Source organism: Chanodichthys erythropterus, chromosome 1, assembly GCF_024489055.1.
Source record: "Chanodichthys erythropterus isolate Z2021 chromosome 1, ASM2448905v1, whole genome shotgun sequence".
Lineage (NCBI taxonomy): Eukaryota > Metazoa > Chordata > Actinopteri > Cypriniformes > Xenocyprididae > Chanodichthys > Chanodichthys erythropterus.
In genome coordinates, this window is record NC_090221.1 from 28291243 (window position 1) to 28311867 (window position 20625).

At 37.1% G+C, this 20625-nt stretch overlaps 1 protein-coding gene across 2 annotated transcripts in view; it reads right to left on the bottom strand.

Moving 5' to 3' along the window:
- Positions 1-20625, bottom strand: part of gria3b (glutamate receptor, ionotropic, AMPA 3b) — a 143878-nt gene that overhangs the window by 18376 nt on the left and 104877 nt on the right. For both annotated transcript variants that reach the window (XM_067390329.1, XM_067389468.1), the window contains exons 5-12: positions 17859-17912; positions 16952-17113; positions 15115-15282; positions 14032-14136; positions 12192-12299; positions 9643-9849; positions 5870-6243; positions 1774-1972 (exon numbers count right to left, since the gene is read on the bottom strand). In XM_067390329.1, coding sequence (XP_067246430.1) covers positions 1774-1972; positions 5870-6243; positions 9643-9849; positions 12192-12299; positions 14032-14136; positions 15115-15282; positions 16952-17113; positions 17859-17912 — 1377 coding nt within the window. The remainder of the gene's footprint in view (positions 1-1773; positions 1973-5869; positions 6244-9642; positions 9850-12191; positions 12300-14031; positions 14137-15114; positions 15283-16951; positions 17114-17858; positions 17913-20625) is intronic.

Here is a 20625-nt window from a genome sequence, read left to right on the forward strand (position 1 = left end):
TACTACAGAAAAAAAGCATATGGAGTTGATGTACAAATGTCAAAATTTATGAATAGGTCAGGTTTTTTGTTTTGAGTTTTGCAAAAATGTAGGTAGAGGCTTGTGTTTTTCCATTGAGCCTGGAGATTTTAGGTGGATGTATGAAATTAGTTCCACATGAAATTCATACAGGTAGTCTGTCTAGTCAGTTAAGGTGCTTTCTCTATTGATGGTGTGGTAATTTGTGGGTTTGAGTATTGGTGACTCACAGGATGGTAATGCAGAACAGCTTCTATCAGATGAGAGGTTGTTCATACAAAACTTCATCAAATTAAATAAAAGGAGGGTTCTTTCTCCTTGTTTAGCAGTTCAAGAGCATTCAACTAAAAAAAGTATATTTTCATCAGGCATGGCGTCTCCTTGACTGGCTGCATCTGGCCCCTTGTTAAGTGGCAGTTTGGGGATTGTAGTTCTTTCTTTTTGGCCATCTTGCCTCAATGCATGGGAGAGTTGTAGTTTAGGTGGAAGGCCGCCAGCCACCTTACTGGGATGGACCTCCCATCTACACACCCTCTCACAATGGTCAAATATATCAACATAAAGTTAAAATACATCATTTTTTTAATAGTAAATGAGTTTTGAGGCCTCTTAAAAGTGTAGAAAATGCCTTTGAGGTGGGCAGGCCAGCCAAGCAGGTACAATGAGATAAACAGGAATGCTAACAGCAGTGTTGCGCTGTAGCTTTGCTACAATCATATTGGTTTAATAGTAATTAATTAGCAAGGTAACACTGGCAAACACTACAATTCTCTGGAACTACTTCAACAGTTAAGTGTTATGTTGAAAATTATCTGTCGGCTGTTATTAATCAAAAAAATAGTGATGTCCATTTTTGTTCAGTTTCTTGATTCAATGAATTGAATTAGTTAGCAAAGTCTCAATCAGTTTGTGATTCAGTGTGAATCATTTGGACAGCTCAGTCACAGTCACTACTTGTTTAGAGTAGTTTTTCATGCTGTAAAACAACAGGATACAAATGAGTGCTAGGTGAAGTAGATATTTACCCTCAATCCACAAATACAAATTCTGCAAAAGTGTCAGGAATGAAGGAGGTATTTATTAAGTTCAACACCTGTGTGTTCAGCTTGTTAATAGACTTGTTCAAGATGCACTGGCGCTTCGCAGACCGACTGGCGTATGACATCAAAGTATCACGAAAGCGCCAATCAGTCTGCGCAGCGACGATACATCATGAACAAGCCTAATGACTCTTGAATTGAACTCTTGAACATGTAAATCACAATTTCCCAACAAAAAACACAAATAGTACACAAAAGCACACAAAAAAAAAAATGTTATGAGTGCACTACTGGCATGTCAACAAACACATTAATTTTGGGGAAATGTTTTGTTTGCAAATTCTGCTTGAACTATGATTCTTTAAAATAATTGTTACTTGGTTTGGTATTTCATCTAATGCAATGACATTTAGAAATGCTAAATGTGGCCTAAGTGTGTCTAGATCATTTTTGTATTCTATTCAACTGTCATGCTGGTCTTATCAACAGGGATGTGAACAAAAACTAACACATAAATAATAATTAAAAGAAAGAAATGTTTGGCAAAGACTGAGGCTGGGAACCTTTTTTCTTTTAGTTCTTTGTGAAAAACACAGCAGCAACTAAAGGATGGATTCTGACCTGAAAGCTTGCACAGCCATTGAAGTTTTATGCATTTTAATTCAGCTGAAGATCAATGCAGAAATGTAGCTCTCTTGAGCAATAGGAGACTCACCCTAAAGAACTCTTTGGTTGATCCTGAGTCCAAGGTTCCGTATGCAATCTCTGTTTGTTTGGCTAGATCTTCAGCGCTCTCTATGGGAGAGACCATCCTCTCGACTGTGAGGAAAGCAGCTAGGTTGGCCGTGTAGGACGAGATTATGATGAGGGTGAAGAACCACCAGACGCCTCCCACTATTCTGCCCGATAAGGACCTGATGCGCAAACACAAATATTTAGCCTCTGAATACTTTCCTGATGTTTCACACAATTGTAATTAATATATCAACTTCACAAACATGCATTTCTGTACATATAACGAAACAGTCACCATGATTTTGCCAAGTAAGACATGTTCCTCAACATATTTTGATGAACCTGGAACAACATTCCTGTCTGAAAATTTAGTCCGAACCCATGCCCCTAAAATCAGAGGGAAATGATAGGTGAATAAACAGTGATATAGAAGCACCTAACCCTGGTTGTAGGCTTAAACTTGACAAACTGTAAACTTGTCCCTCAAATCTGATTGGTTAATTGGAATGTTGTTCCAGGAATATGTTGTACCTGGTGAAACATGTGATTTCACGGTGAAACACAGATTAAACTAATTAGCATTTTCCTGTGTTAGTGATTTAAGTCTAGCCCAAATGAAAGAAATAGTTCACCCAAAAGTTTGACTTTGAGACTTTGGTTAATCTTCGAAACACCCATTTTTAACGAAACCTGAGAGGTTTCTGTCCCCCCATTGAAAGTCTAGATAACAAAAACTTAGAAGACTCATTAGGCTCATTAGGATTTCATTAGGCTTTAATTCACATCTAAATGCACAAAATGATGATGTCTCTTCAGAAGACTTGGATTAAACAGCTTGATTCATATGAATTTGTTTACGGTCTCTTTATGAGCTTTTTGGATCTTGTAAATTTTGGTTACCTGGACTTTCAATGGAGAGGCAGAAACCTCTCAGGTTTCATTAAAATGTCTTAATTTGGAGATTAATCAAAGTCAGTTAACCTATGGTTTTGGAACAACATGAGGGAGATTACATGATGAAAGTATTATTATTATTTTTGAGTAAACAATACCTTTAAACCTAACATTAGATTAGGAAATTTGTTACAAATCATTTTAAAATGTATTTGGTGTACTTGGTTATCATAGAGAAAGTGACTGCAATGCCAAAGTGATATGTCTTAGTCTTGTTTGTAAAAGTAGTAGTAACATCTCTATTCTTTATGTGTATCTCAACTGTAGTCAAGCACTGCTGCTGTATTTGTTCCACAGTCATCCACTTCATTTAGATACACGACTTGCATCCTGAGCTTCTATTTAGCTACCCGGAGAAGCCATATTTTGCAAATGCAATATATTCACATGTAAGTATGGAATTTTCTTGCCTTTGGCTGTAGGGCAGTTTGGCCTTTAGAAGACTGTATTCACTCTCAACCATGCAGATTTATAAAATACACATACAGAATGCAAATAATAAGTAGAAACTCTTATGGACTTAATCACAAACCCGATTCCAAAAAAGTTGGGACACTGTACAAATTGTGAATAAAAACGCCAAATGTTTTCTATGGGTGAAAGATCTGGACTGCAGGCTGGCCATTTCAGTACTCGGATCCTCCTTCTACACAGCCATGATGTTGTAATTGATGCAGTATGTGGACTGGCATTGTCATGTTGGAAAATGCAAAGTCTTCCCTGTGGGACCATATGTTGTTATAGAACTTGGATATACCTTTCAGCATTGATGGTGCCTTTCCAGATGTGTAAGCTGTCCATGCCACACGCACTCATGCAACCCCATACCATCAGAGATGCAGGCTTCTGAACTGAGCGCTGATAACAACTTGGGTTGTCCTTGTCCTCTTTAGTCCGGATGACATGGCATCCCAGTTTTCCAAAAAGAACTTCAAATTTTGATTCGTCTGACCACAGAACAGTTTTCCACTTTGCCACAGTCCATTTTAAATGAGCCTCGGCCCAGAGAAAACGCCTGCCCTTCTGGATCATGTTTAGATACTTTTTTGACCTATAGCGTTTTAGCCGGCAACAGCGAATTTTCTGGAAGTATTCCTGAGCCCATGTTGTGATTTCCATCACAGTAGCATTCCTGTATGTGATGCAGTGCCGTCTAAGGGCCCGAAGATCACGGGCATCCAGTATGGTTTTCCGGCCTTGACCCTTACGCACAGAGATTGTTCCAGATTCTCTGAATCTTTGGATGATATTATGCACTGTAGATGATGATAACTTCAAACTCTTTGCAATTTTTCTCTGAGAAACTCCTTTCCAATATTGCTCCACTATTTTTCGCTGCAGCATTGGGGGAATTGGTGATCCTCTGCCCATCTTGACTTCTGAGAGACACTGCCACTCTGAGAGGCTCTTTTTATACCCAATCGTGTTGCCAATTGACCTAATAAGTTGCAAATTGGTCCTCCAGCTGTTCCATATATGTACATTTAACTTTTCCGGCCTCTTGTTGCTACCTGTCCCAACTTTTTTGGATTGTGTAGCTCTCATGAAATCCAAAATGAGCCAATATTTGGCATGACATTTCAAAATGTCTCACTTTCAACATTTGATATGTTATCTATATTCTATTGTGAATAAAATATAAGTTTATGAGATTCGTAAATTATTGCATTCCTTTTTTATTCACAATTTGTACAGTGTCCCAACTTTTTTGGAATCGGGTTTGTATAAAATTATTGAATTTTAGACTAATATGACTTTTAATAACACTGAAGAGCCATTTGAAAACTAGTCTGCAGCGATACAGTCATTTAAGATGTAATAACCAATCAATGCTGTATAGTGTTCCACATAACTAGTGTTACAGATCAGGGCCAAATGCTAAAAGCCGCAGGCATTATTGCGCTGACAGGAAAAGAAAATTGAAATGATTAATTAATTTAAAATCTATTCAATTTAAAATAATTCAAAAATCTATCAGTCTAGTGCAAAAATTAAACATTTGTGTAGTTTTAGAACTATGATAGTGTAGTATTAGATGTAATTGCATTAATATGAAATTAAAGTTAAAATGTAACAACATTTAAATTTCAATCAATCAATGTGCCATCTTATGTCGCAGCAAATAACCCTTCTCTGTGTTATTTATTGAGATATTTTGAATGTCTTATATCTGATATTGAGAAATGTATTAATCTTTTTTTGTGCTTTTTTATTGCATGCACAATTGACAGCCGGCAGTGGGGAATATAAGGGATTCTGAAAAATGATCTATGACAGCAAGCTGCACAATGGCGTCATTATTAATCAACTTCCTGCTGTTAAATGGCGGAACAATGTGAATAATCATACATCTCCGTCACAGATGCCTACAAAGTGCTGCAGTAGGACTTCTCAAACAATAAATGAATCAGGTAAATGAGAAATTCATAGAAAGAGCCAAATGAGAATATGTTGCTCAGCTAATCCTTTACAAAAGAGCAAATTAAAACTAGAGCTGTGTCGGCATAATCTTTCAAACGTGAAATACTGGAATTAGCCTCAAAATTAGAGCTGTAATGTATTTAATGTGCTTTGTTGGAAACGTCCCTTACAGAAACGTACCGTGACGCTTGTATCATTGATATACAGTATACCATGGTACTGAATGACAATGTTACAGAATCACCATAATATGTGTATGAGTTATCACATATTTTGACTGATGAATTCTCATAATCTTTTGTGATTGATGAATAAAAAAATCCCAGATTTCCTGTCTGGTCTGAGGCCATATTGAAAATCTGGGATGTTTTTTTCAGTTAAATCTACTCTGATGACCCTTCAAGACATGTTCATTGAACCCTCATCCCAGCCTACATTTCATGATGGGTCCAATGTAGACATGATATGGGTTTGTCAATGGGTTTCATGTCAGCCCTATTTGAATTAACCCATACTGGGACAAACTAATTTATGGCCCATACTGGGGCTAATTCAGATAATACCGACATGGAACCCATAGACTAACCCATGTTGGGCCCATTCCTCAAGCCCATATTGTGCCAAATTTGGCTCCACCGTGAAATATTGGCAGGGTGGAAACCTTTTTTTATGACAATAAAGTGTCAGGATGAGGCACCAACCTTGGTGAGATATCACAGCCCTGCTGCATGAAGGCCCCAAGAGAGAACCACAGGCTGTTAAAAATCCCAAAGTCATTAGGCGGGTCTGGAGGGGTCTGGGGGTCTTTGGCTTCATCAGTCTCATCCAGGTGCCACTCGTAGGGGCTGAAGCGGCTCACGAGGAACAGCACCACACTGACGCCGATGTAGGCAAAAACGATACACATCCAGATCTCATATGCCAGAGGGTCCAGGAAAGAGAACACACCCGGCTTGGACTTCTGAGGTTTCTTGATCATAATGGAGATGCCCAAACTCATGAAGGGCTTAGAAAAGTCAATGACTTCCTCTCGCACAAGCGTGATTGTTAACGGTGCGACAGCTATATCTGCTCTCTGGAAATGGGGACATGAACAAAATGTGTTAGTGCAGAACATGCACCAGTGCAAAAAACATGCAATGCAATAGTACTGTTAATTTACAGATGTTAGCAAGGTATTCATTTCTCAGAAGGAAGGTTTGGCAGGTGTGGTTGCAAAATCACTTATAATTCGCTGTATACTTATAATTAATTCGCTGTATATTGCAAGGGATCTTAACTCTTTCTCCGCCATTGACAGAATTTTCTGGCTTTCTGTGTTTTCACTGTTATATGGTAACAGGTGCTATTATACAACTTCTGAGAGAGAATCTTCAGATCAAAACGCAGCCAAAAAGGCTTTGATCTGTTTTGGGTGCTGAGGATCTGTTTTGGGAAGTGAGGAATACCAGAGTGCATTATCTGAGCTGTAAAGTTGTCTAGATCATCCTTTTTGAGGTAAAATGACCTGAAATAAAACAAGATCTGGTTTCCCTTTTTAATTATTTAAAAAAATATGCTAATGTAAAACAATTATCCATTAATTAATTATTATCCATTTATCCATTGGGGGGACTACATTAATATTTTTTGGCATTAACTGAAACTGGGTTTTTGAGCAAGATGAGACTAATGGCAAGATATATAACCGTTTAATATGATAGTATAGTAGTATATATAATCATTTAATAGTATATATTTTTACCATATTTTACCATTATGCTTTTGCTTCGGTTGAGAGCAGGTGCAACAAAATTATGTTATTTGTTGCTTTACTCGACAAGTAATTACTATTTAGCATTTAGCATGCTGTTGTGTGTTAGCTAGTAGCTTTTAAGTGGTTAAACTGTAATAACATTATGAGACTCAAAAATGTGAAAAAAATATGTTGGTGCATATAAAATTAATTTAAGGCTACTTAAAAATTTTATATATATAAAATTTATATTCACAATTAATTTTAGATTAATATTCCATTACATGAACAAATTATGTTTTCTGAAAAAGGTTTATTATTGAACTAAACTGAGAGGAAAAATATTGAAATTTGATTTGAGTGAAATTGATTTACATGATTAAATCATGTAAATTCAAAGCTGTCTGGTTATGCATTACCAACGCTATTTCTGTTGGTGGAGTTTGCTTTGTGTACCTTTGCATGTATCATTCCAAGGTTTCTGTGTTTATATAATCATTACACGATTTTTGTAAAGATTGGATATAATTTGCAGAGACAAGGCCATAAGGAGTTGTTACAGCACTACTTTCAAAACAGTGATTAATGCATTGCTGTATAAACATCATTTTTGTTTTTACAAACAGGGAGCGGACAGGCTAAATTATTTTCTGTAGGTTGTCCAAGCTGTGTTGAACCTGAAACTTTCTACGAACGTTTGGATGAATCAATCACATCAATTTGCCACAGAGTATTACATCTAGAGCTAAAAAGGGGAACATTTTTTGTTTTCTCAGACCTTGGTGTGCAGAAGGACACCAGGAAAAAGACATTCACAGAGACAGGACTTTGACTGCCTCAGAGAACCACATGCAAGGCATAACAGAAAAGGCTTTTGACCGTGTAGCGCAGAAGTGACAGCTGAGTGTTCACTTGACTAGATAGCAAGAGTCTTGCTAATTTCTATGACCCCTACACTGCTGTATCAGGCGACAAACAGAGCGTAATCGGAACAAGCAGGAGACTTTGTTGGAAAATCTTTTTTGAACGCTTCCCTTCTCATGCTTCACATAATGTTGCTGTGGGAGCTGCAGATATGAGGCACAGTCGCTTCCCACTTCCCATAATCCTCAGAGGCACTCTAGCATGAGCGTATAATAAAAAGGCAGTGAAAGATTTTATCTCACATGTGTTCCCAGCCAGGAGGACATTAGTTATGCAATCAGGAAGTATAAGGTCACAGAAACTCTGCAGGTGAACGCTGGTTATAAAAGCCTCTACAAATATTAATATCCTTTTATCTTGTGGTTGTAGTGAATGGAACTCCGGTGTACTGTCTCAATAAATCATATAATCATTTGCATATAAATAGCTAATTAAGAGTCTACCAGAAGTGATTTATCAGTGAGGAAGAAATATGCCTTAAAACTTTCTGCACAATAAATAATTGCATGTGATCTTTTTAGCTTTGAAATTATCTATGTATTGCACAAACGTGCCCAGGTAAATCCAATTGATATTAAAAGCAGACCTGTTGATAAAACATGAAAGAAAAAAAAGAGAGATAAAATAACACTGCCATGTCAACTAATCCACTTAGATTTCATTTAGAAGAATCCCAGAGGAGTCCTATTCATTATTTTCTTATCTAACAGAAAACAAATCCATGAAAGCTGTAGTGTTTCTACATTGGGCTTATAAAAAACAGAGGGATTCACTGTCATTGTTTAGACAGAGCTGTCGTTACTGTCTGAAAACTTTGAGTCAACAGATGACAGGAGTGGATCATGTGATTATAATATGATTACATGATTATAGTATCAATCAGTGTTGGGGAAGTTATTTTGAAAGTGTAGCTTCCCATGATACACGCTATGCATAATCTAAAGTAGTTAAACTACAGTCAAGCTATGCTTTTGAAAAAGTAATTCGCTACACTACAAGCTATCAAGAAAAAAAAAACGTAGCATTAATGACTATATATTGAAAGTCAGAAAGGCCATTCTGTGAGATAACCTTTGAAAGACTAGCAAAATCAAAAATATTTGTCAAAAGGTCAAATGTGACTCAGAAACGTTTGTCCTGGCTATCTGAGCTGAAAGGGGGCCACTATTATGCTTGATGGTTCCATGATGGTGATGTATATTTTATCTCTGCATGCAATTTTTTTTTTTTTTTTTTTCATTTTGAGAATAATTTGAGTATAATTTCCAACGTTAGCACATCAAAACCAGGCAATCTCTCTGGCTGATGGTAAGGAAATTGAACAGATGAGGTAGCCTAACCCTCATGCATTTTGTATATGGTCTTCATTCTTGAATGTCGGCTCAGGGAATTGGAAGTGATTTCGCTGGGTTTTCCTCCATTTATAGCAGGGGAGCGCTTTGACAAATGCAAAAATGGCGGGCTGCCTGGGCTTGCTGTGAAAAGTGCTTTTGAGATCCAACAGCATAGAAATGAATCAAAGCAGTGCATGTCGGGAAGGAGCATGTTTAAAACACAGTATCGCCACAAGCACTGTCTGGCTGCAGGTATAGTTAAATGACACCCAGACATTTCCAGTCAATTTCCCCAAGCTTTTTACCATGAACTGAAGAAATAAAGGCAATTCACTTCTTCCAAACCCTTATTTGACAGCAATTTCTCTTTATATAATTTATGCAAGGTTCATGTATATAAGAGACAACTGCAGAAGGAAAGGTTAGTATTTCACTGCGAGAACTATAACAGAACTATTATTATATATAATCCACTACTCACCCCATAGACTAGTTCACCCACCATCCCGTTCCAAGTCTTGGTCTCAGGGTCACGGGCGCCATATTTTCCATCCATGACTATGGACAGTCTGTACTTAATCCCAACATGTTTGGCAATCTCAGAAGCTAAATCGACACAGTAGCCTTCATACTTGTCATTGCCTTCCAGATGCATGTGGTTTTTCTTGTACATCACATATGGTGCTTCCTGTTAATCAAACACACACTCATTTATTACCATCTTTGCTCATTACTTTCATTGTCTGGTGTCACAGGCACCAGAGCCCACTGACAGCTTATCAGTCACAGGCATGCAGGCATGCTGGGACATCCTGACTGTACATTCATACCCACCCATTCTCTCACACATATAATCCACCAAACTGGAACACATACAAGAGGAAAGACAGAAGCAGCAGACAGGGGATTGCGGGACATTGATCCACATGTGGCCATAGTCACAACACTTTGCTAATCGCCCAGCCCCTTCTAAGGCCTTCTTTACACCTGATTATTAACAGTCTCAGGTGATCCAATTACAAGAGGTCAACTGAGAGAAATTGTTGTCTACACTTGGCGTAGAGTCTGAGAGTTAAACTCTGGATCTTGTGCTCTTGGTCTTGAGATCTTGGGAAATCACATAAATGATGCCTTGTCTTATGATCTGAGATTTGACGTATGGCCTCAAGAAAGCTGTCTGAGTTCCAGCATACTTATTATAGGTAATAATTGTTTCATTCTTTAGTTGGCGCTGTAGCCAACTAAAGATTGTAGCTACAGAAAATTTGAAACACATGGTCACGGGTAGTAGCACAGAATTAGAAATTCACCTTTTTTTCTGTTTTGTTTCATTGACAATTGGCAGCCTGGTTCTCAGATGGCTGAGTCTTGGTCTGGGTTTGGGATTTAAGGGGTCTAGTTTTGATTTTGGTCTTGGGATCAAAACACTTGAGATCTGAGAAGGTCTGAGACTATGAAGCAGCATTCGAGATGAATAAAAGTAGTTCAATTCTTCGTTCTTACTCAAACACACACACACACACACGGCCGTGGTGCAATATCCCAGGGGTCTGAGATGCATTGGCATAAGTTGAGGGTGACAGGTGAGGTAGGCAAGAAAGTATGAAGTGATAAGGAATCCGATTCATGAAGTAAATGGCAGTGACTGCAGAGGAATCATAGTGTTGATTCTGTTCAGACATTATCAAGCACGTTGCACCTATATGCGCCAGAAGCCTTTAACATTCCAACAGAAAGAACATTGAACATAGGCCTGCTAAAAAGACCAGCTTACACCAGCATGAATTTCAGGCTGGTTTATGCCAGGTATTGCTGTTTCGTTCTAGCTGGTGGACCAGCACAGGTCGACTAGCATGGTCATTCTGGTGATGCTGGCGGACGTACTGGTTTAGCTATTTACACCAGCACACCAGTGTGTCATGCTGGGGACCAGCATCCAAAAAAACAATATATGGTCTTTTCAGTAGGGAAACAAAACCAAAGCAAAAACAAAGCCATCGTTCGAATCCAAACTCAAAAGCACTTTGTCGACATACAGGATTGAACAAAGAAAATTGTGCAAGCTGGTTTTATCTTCTCTTTCGCCCCCATTTCAGACACTGCGGCAGCGGCTTGCTTTTTTAAGCACATCATTATTACCAAACAATATGGCTTCTCGCAGAGAGAACGCATCCCATTAGAGTCAGAGACAATTAGGGTACCAGTGGGTTAGCAATGGTTTGTTTGTTCTGTGCTGAATGTATCCTCTCACCTCATCCTTTGTGCGATTGTTTTCCTCCTGAATCCCACTGATGGAATAACCGACAGCTGCTGGTTTAATTGCTTACATTCAAGTCATTTGATAGACTGACCTTGGTTTTTGGTGAAACAAAACAATTACAAGCGATTGTTGTTTTACATGGGATGATGTTGTGAGCATTGATTTGAATTCCTCAGAGATGTATATTCGCCTTGCCAATTGGAGGCTGATGCTAAAGCTAATGTCGTTAACTGCAGGAGATGAAGTGATACGTCAGCACTGAGCAGTCCTCCGGTCAATGTAAAGTGAATCTGTGCAAAGGCCTCATACCTGGCCTTGCTCAAATACGCTTGTACTTTGCCAGAGGCAAACCATCGAACCCTTCTTTGTTGCAGTAAGCATTAGCTTGCTGACCTAGCTCATGTGTCATTGACCATTTACTTGATGAGTGGAGTCTTGAAGTCTTACCTACATATGGATTGTATGTCTACTTTGATGATGTCAATGTAAAACCATCATACCTAATGCCGTTATTGTGATGTCACTGCTACGACAGGCCACTGATATATGGAAAATCAAAATGCTTTGACACCCACACGGATACAGTTGAAACACTCATGCGTCACTTTTCCTCGCATTCGACTGTTTCAACGTGTAATGAGTGGATGGAAAGCAACACAAAAGAAATGTACTTCTACCCGCCCAGGACAGAATGTATCAATCTAGGAGTCAACACCATGACCCTGATGGGCAGAATATGCGACACGTTTAAAACGTCATGGAGCGTGTACCATAATAGTAGTGACCACAATTGTTCGGTTTTCCACTGAGGAGGAATCGTTGGTGAACTGCTGATCCATTATATTAACAAAGCGCTCAAACTCGTTCCAGTATCCGATCTGTAAAGGGAAAACATTCATGTTATTATCAAACAGCAGATATTTTTACTGCACCAACGCTAACTAGCAACCCCCACCCCAGCCCTTCTGTTCAGCTAAGGAGCTGTTGTGGATGTGTACTCTCATAAGATTGTGTTCATTAAAAAAGTATTAGATCTCTGTGCTGCTGCTGTTATTGCCTGGAGTTAAACAAAAAAGGCAAATTCTTGGCTGACATTTGTTAAATGGGAAAAAAAATGCTTATGGTGGAATTTCTAGGGATGCAGAATCTGGAAGCTACTCTTGGATGTAATTCTGTTCGCCTAAAACTCAACTGGGTTAGGTTGTAATGCTTAGCACATTCTGTTATAAGGGTGCACTGTGTGTATCCTCTTTGTTATATGCTTGAGTTGTTTAACGGTTGAGTGGCATGTGTCAGAAACTTTAGCATAGCACTAGCCACTAGGGCATCACTGAGGTGACACTGCAGAGGGGTCCAACACAGTCCTGTACATCACTTCTGACAGTCACTGTCAATGTACGTCTCCTTACCGACCCTGACCCCATCTAAACTTAGGCTAAACTACTCTTATTCATGGTGATTGTTGCTGCGATGCCAACCGGAATTCTGTTTTATAAAGGGCTGTTGCTATTAGCTCACAGGAAAGCTAATGAATACTGGTTATGCTGATTCAAGCTGCTGCGGGTCATTGGTTTTGTATCTAGTGGCCTTAAATGTGCTCCAGAGGATGTTTTCGACGACTGAGAAACCAAAGACCGTTAGTGAGTTTTTGAAATGAGCGCATGCGTAAGAACAACAACCCCCCTCCTTCACAGCTCATTTCGAGGGAACGCCTCCCAAAACTCATGCACGAGTATTGGAACACGAGTGTTTGTTGTTTACCACTGGCATTCGCTGTGTCGTGTTAGTGGATTCATTATGTCGGACTCACCGCAGGTAACTGCGTAAACAATGATCGCGTAAATGATTGGCTGATGTTTTTAAGGCCCTACCTCGTGCACAGATGATGTATATTAATATTATTCCTTTCAGTGAACCTAATAAATAGTCTTTTATCAGTTTATCAGTAAAGACAGTTTCAAGTAATATCGCAAAAATGTATAAAACAAAACATCCTCTGTAGCACCTTTAAAGACCCCATGGAGTGGTTTGATGAACAGTTTTATTTCCTGTTTTTATGTATTTATTATTGAAACTGGAAGTTAGGACATATTGAAGGGCTTGTCCAAGCAATTTCTTTTGCAATCACTTAAGGCAAGACACTACAGGCAAACAGTAGGGGCCCTATAATAATAATAAACATGAGTGCCACCATGCTATTGCTAGTTAGTAGTACGAATTGCAAGATTAGTCATCAATCTATTTTCTCTGATGATAAAGACTTTATTTCTATTTATCTGTCAAAACTTTTTTTTTTTTTTTTTTTTGTCAGACTTTAGGGGTAAACTAGCATACAGATAACCTCAAAACTATCTGTAGCTGGAGGGCAATTTTGGCAATGAATCATTTTCCCTTCCTAGATAACACAGCTGTTTGTCCTCGAAGTGTGCAGCTCATTTTCCCTTTACAACTATAAACTGATAAACGCTATTTATCATAAAATGATTAAGCTCATTACTCTTGAAAAAAGCAATACAAGTGAATATAAGTCTTGAAATGGACCATGATTTGAGTTCTTACACTGATTTTACAGAGCTTACACAGCAATGGACAGATTTAATGCTGACTTACCTTTCTTGGTCCCCCTGTTTTCATTTCATATACATCAATAGTGTAGTTTGATCTACGACCAAAGCTGTCAAACTGGATATTGCCAGTCATTCCTTGCACTTGGACCTGCCAAGAACAACAAGAACAACAACAACAAAAGGGTCATTCCCATAGTTTGGTGGATTTTATGTACCCCTATTAACACAAATTCATGATGGTTAGTACTTAAGAATAATAATATTAATTGAAGCACTCTATGTTTTCTCAATGTCACGTTGAAATAAAGGACTATATATATATATATATATAATTTCTACATTAGCAATTTTGATTATTAGTATACACTAATTTACATATTCTCTTTGACATATTTTGTGTGTTTTTTTTTTTTTAGTGTGTAAAAGCATTAAATTAATTTATGTTGTTCAAACTCCAGTCTACCCTGTTACATTTGTGCTATTTGCCCTTTAAAATCTTAAGCATTTGCCCTAAATCACATGACTTTGCAGAAGTAACATAATTTCCTTGGAGGGAAACCAACTTTAGAAGACTTATGTAATAGTATAAAACATAACATGTCCACCCTGTTGTGTAAATTTATACTAGACATGTTTATATAACATGTATGTATATTATATATATAGTATATAGTATATAAATTCTTGCAAAATATAAATCTTCTGCTAGCATGTTGTTCTGCCCTAATAGGCTTCATAAGCTTAAAACATCCACCCTGTTAAATGAAAAAATGTCATGTAACAGAGTGGACAGACTCCATAAAATGAGAAATCTTAAATATTTGGTCAGAATTATAAGGTTATACTAGCCTGACTAAAAAACAAGACTTAACAAAAAATAGTTGAATTTTAAAGTTTTTTTTAACAAACCTACTCAGTCCAAAATCCACCAAACTGTAGGAATAAAGTAACCAGCAAAATAACAACGGCAATTAAGAATACATTTCAATGTGTTATCTAAATCATAGAGAGACATGAAGCGTACTCACTCTGATGATCAGAATTACACATTGAGAGATTACAAACAATCATTTTCGTAAAAGCTGGAAGACTCAAAGAATCTTCCCTGAGTAAAAGAAAAGTTTACCATTTTGAGAGCTCGTTCGATGTCAATTCCTTGGCTCCAAGGGACCGCAGGGTTAGCCAAGCAATCGCCTGCACTGCCTCGCCTGGACACGTCTACTCGCTGGCGGCGTAGGTACCGGAACGCCTCCGCAATGACCAGGATAGCATCATAAGACAGCGCTGAAGTATACTGTACACAAAAACCATTAAGCACCTCACAGTTATTTGTTAGATCAGTTTGAAATAAGCAAACACATTATCTGTAAGTAAACACTTTGAAGAGGGTTAAAATAAGCTGCCCTCTTCCAGGTCCACACGCATATATTGATGTACATAATGACGGATAATTGCGATGCATTACTGCATGTAATCATAGTTGGCAAACGCAACCAAAGACGACACACTTCAGGGATGTAGTTTGTGCATTGTTTCTTGCTATGTAAAGAGTGTTAACCAGGTTTCTAATTACAGAGATATGTAAAATGTTTAGTTATGTGAGACTCAACAGGGTTTTGCTGCTATTGTTGTGCAACCTGTAATTACATCCCATTTCAACAAAGAAAAGAGAACAAGCTGGCATCTGCTAATTTGCCGTGAGCTGCATTGTATTGTTTTGTATTTCTTCAAAGCGACTATAGCAAGGAATTTAGCGACTAAAATAAATGGAATATAACAAAGGTAACATCAAAAGAGACATTTACATTCTCAATTCAAAACACCTTCTGATGGCTTCATTAAAATACTGTCTTGGAAAAAGCTTTACACACAAACAAAGTGTGTGTGGCTGCATGTGCACATTTCAACAGTATTTATTTATTTATTTATTTTTTGGCTGAATTTAACAAAACCTGTATTTATATTTAAGAATAAATGGTAACACTTTACTTAAATGCATAAAGCATTTCAAGCATTTGATAAATAATTGTAACTAAAGTTACTTTAGTTAATATTTGCAGATTTCTTGTTACATCTGAAAATGGTTGTTTGTTATGTGTTTTAATGCATTATACATTATAAAGGGGTAACATAAGGACTATAATGTATTATAACTGTGGTTACAATTATTCATGAGACCATACAATGCATTACAAGGTGCATTACAATGCATAATTAATGCATTAAAAATATTTTTAATGCATTATACAGTATATAAAGGCTTTAAGTAAAGTTTTACTGAATAAATCAAATGCAGTAATTTATTAAAAATAAAATTACCCACTTGAGTGAAATGTACCGAATTTTCATGGAAATAATCAGTGTTGCCAAATCCACGGTTTGCTCATGGAATTGGGATATTTTTACACTGTTGCCGCGGGTTGTTTTTCATGATATTTAGCCTCTGGAATGCAAATTTTATGAGGGGAAAAACACAGATTTTACCCCCCCCGGAATGCGATTTTTACTGGGGGATCCCCATGAAACGAGCTAGTTTTGGGCTAGTTTTGATTAACAACTGGGCGGGTTTTGTTGTGAAATCTGGCAACCCTGGAAAGTGGTCCCTTAAACAGGTTTCATTTTATTTATGGAAAATATAATCCTTCCCTTTTTGGGTGACTTTTTGCTTATAACATTCAGGTGTTTTTAAACTCTGTCTACTCATTAATTTGATGCAATTTCTTACCCACCCATCCATAATAAAACCTTAATTAAACTGCATTTAAAATCTATTCATCTCATGATCATTGTTTAATTAGATGTAAATTGAGCCCCAGCTTTAATAGCACCTTGGACTGAATGTCAATATATCGACTGTTGCAAGGAGGAAAAAAAAAAAAAAAAAAGAAATCAGGCAAAGAAAGAGAAAGTCAAAGATCAGTTGTGTTGTTGTTGTTGTTGTTGTTTTAATAGTATTTTCAGACCTTCAGAGGTGTGTTTCTAGCTTCAGGAAACTCTCTTTCATCTAGACGATCCCATCTCTGGAGAAACTGCTGTACAACTGAGTTTTCCGGATTGATTATCTGGAAGCCGCTAATGTTTGCTCCGCCGAGAAACACCTTGTCCAGACTGATGTTGGTGAAGCCCTGTGGAATGAGAAAAGTTAGAATCCGTGACATGATGGCAATATAACAATCATTATGTGAAAATAGATTTTGTAGAAACGGAAGGTCTTGTCTGTATAGAGTGACTGTAAGTGGTCTAATCTCTGGATTAGCAACTCATTTCTGGTTTTAGGCATAATATTTCAAAATATGGAAAAGCGTTATATGGCCAATCACTGGAGTTCCTTATAATCATTATGGCCATGAGTATAAACAGGTATGATCTCACTGAAAATCTTGAAAAAAATGTGCTTTGGCTTATTATTATTATTATTATTATTATTATTATCATTATAAAACCATAAAACAAGAAGTAGTATCCCAGAGTGTACCACTGAGACCCCCAGTGTGCACTAAAGTCAGTGAATATCAGATAATTTATGACAATATTTTTTCAGGGTTGTCAAATTAGTAGAATCCCAAGAAAACTGATATTCATGATTCAAAATCATTACTTCAAAAAATGAAAATGAAATTGAAAATAATGTTTTAAAATAATCCTGAGAAGTATTTAAGGTGTGTTTAAAAATGTATAATTCAATTTTACTTGATGATTTCACCACATTTTTAGAGATCGTATAAAAATGACCACAACACAAAAACATACATACATGCTTTGCACTTGTTTAATAAAGTATCTTTTCATCTTCTTGAACATTCTTATTTGCCAACGAATTTCCATTATTTCTCTATTTTTTAGTTAGTGTACGGAGGTGCTGCAACTCACCAGATTGGCAATAACGTAATGGTAACCCCGACTGTTCTTTCCAAGTGTCACAACCTACAGGGAAGAGAATCAATAACAGTTTACAATCCATGTAAGAGGACGCAGGGGCCTTATATCGTCCCTCAGGTGAGCTTCTCTCTCCATTTACACTGTCTTAAGTGACAAAGACACTCAACATTGATGGATGATTTCACATGCAGCGACTGACAGTCTTTGATGTGGCTTCCTACTGTATGCTGGCCAACGGGAATACACTTGGGCAAAACCCTTCTTAACTCTAACTTCTTGTGCATCACTGATGACTGTAACCTTCACGTCAGACCTCTTTTCTTAGTGGCCTTTAGTGAAGCATGCAAACAATGTTCACTTCAAGGACATAATTCCATTTATGATCCTGAGTGATGTGTCCTCATGAATCATTTTGAAGGTAAGATCACATGGCTTTGTGCAGGTTGACAGTGCCCTGCAGTTAATAATTAGGTAACACTTCATAATAACTGCATGCTATGAGACATTAGTTAAGCATTAGTAAATAGTTAATTCATCATTAATAAAACATTAGACATTAGTAAGCAGTTTATAAATACAGCTATAAATGCTTTGCTCTTGATTTATAAGCATACATATAATGTGTTTAATAATTGTATTTTCATACTTTATTAATGATCAAGTTATCATTTCTAAATTATGTATTACATTATTTACAAACCACTCAGGAGTTGTCAGTGGTTCATAAGATCATTTATAAAGTGTAAGTAAATGATTAATAAACTATTTAAATGTACATTTATGCATCTTATTATTTAGACAAATAGTAATAGTTACTCAGTGTGTTAATAAATGCTTTATTATCACATATTCCTACTGTAATTCATGATTAATTTAGGTAGTTATAAAACATTTAGAAGTTATCAGTTAACTATTTTAGTGAGGTCATCTAAAGTGAGGACTATGTATGCCTCATAAAGCTTTTATAAAGAAGATTAAAAGGACAGAACATAGAAATATGTATTTCATGCAAAAAATTAAACTTTACAATGAATATAAAATTAAAAATAAACCTCTGCAGTTTCACAGAAAATAAAAATTCCTGTACATTTCCAGAAAACATGCAGTAAAATGAAACTAAGCCTTTGCAATCTGATATAAAAATAAATTTCTGTACAGTGTAAACATTGCCAACATCCAACATTGGATTACAGGAGTGCCAAAATACAACATTATATATATATATATATATATATATATATATATATATATATATATATATATATATATATATATATATATATATATACTCACCTAAAGGATTATTAGGAACACCATACTAATACTGTGTTTGACCCCCTTTCACCTTCAGAACTGCCTTAATTCTACGTGGCATTGATTCAACAAGGTGCTGAAAGCATTCTTTAGAAATGTTGGCCCATATTGATAGGATAGCATCTTGCAGTTGATGGAGATTTGTGGGATGGTGGGATGCACATCCAGGGCATGAAGCTCCCGTTCCACCACATCCCAAAGATGCTCTATTGGGTTGAGATCTGGTGACTGTAGGGGCCATTTTAGTACAGTGAACTCATTGTCATGTTCAAGAAACCAATTTGAAATGATTCGAGCTTTGTGACATGGTGCATTATCCTGCTGGAAGTAGCCATCAGATGATGGGTACATAGTGGTCATAAAGAGAAGGACATGGTCAGAAACAATGCTCAGGTAGGCCGTGGCATTTAAACGATGCCCAATTGGCACTAAGGGGCCTAAAGTGTGCCAAGAAAACATCCCCCACACCATTACAGCACCACCACCAGCCTGCACAGTGGTAACAAGGTATGATGGATCCATGTTCTCATTCTGTTTAGCCCAAATTCTGGCTCTACCATCTGAATGTCTCAACATAAATCGAGACTCATCAGACCAGGCAACATTTTTCCAGTCTTCAACTGTCCAATTTTGGTGATCTTGTGCAAATTGTAGCCTCTTTTTCCTATTTGTAGTGGAGATGAGTGGTACCCGGTGGGGTCTTGTGCGTGTTGTGGCTTCACAAATGCTTTGCTGCATACCTCGGTTGTAACGAGTGGTTATTTCAGTCAAAGTTGCTCTTCTATCAGCTTGAATCAGTCGGCCCATTCTCCTCTGACCTCTAGCATCAACAAAGCATTTTCGCCCACAGGACTGCCGCATACTGGATGTTTTTTTTTTTTTTTTCCTTTTCACACCATTCTTTGTAAACCCTAGAAATGGTTGTGCGTGAAAATCCCAGTAACTTAGCAGATTGTGAAATACTCAGACCGGCCCGTCTGGCACCAACAACCATGCCACGCTCAAAATGCTTAAATCACCTTTCTTTCCCATTCTGACATTCAGTTTGGAGTTCAGGAGATTGTCTTGAACAGGACCGCACCCCTAAATGCATTGAAGCAACTGCCATGTGATTGGCTGATAAGATAATTGCATTAATGAGAAATTGAACAGGTGTTCCTAATAATCCTTTAGGTGAGTGTATATATATATATATATATATATATATATATATATATATATATATAAATATATATATATATATATATATATATATATATAAACAATAATATAATAAAATATTTCACAGTGTCAAAAGTACCTCAGTACTAACTTTAAAACATTAGAGAATAGCAGTGTAGAAGATAACTGAGGAGCCTTTAAATCTCCTTTGTAAAGCTTTACAAGGCACAAATAGTCCTCACTTTAGATGACCTCACTAAAATAGTTAGCTGACAACTTTTAA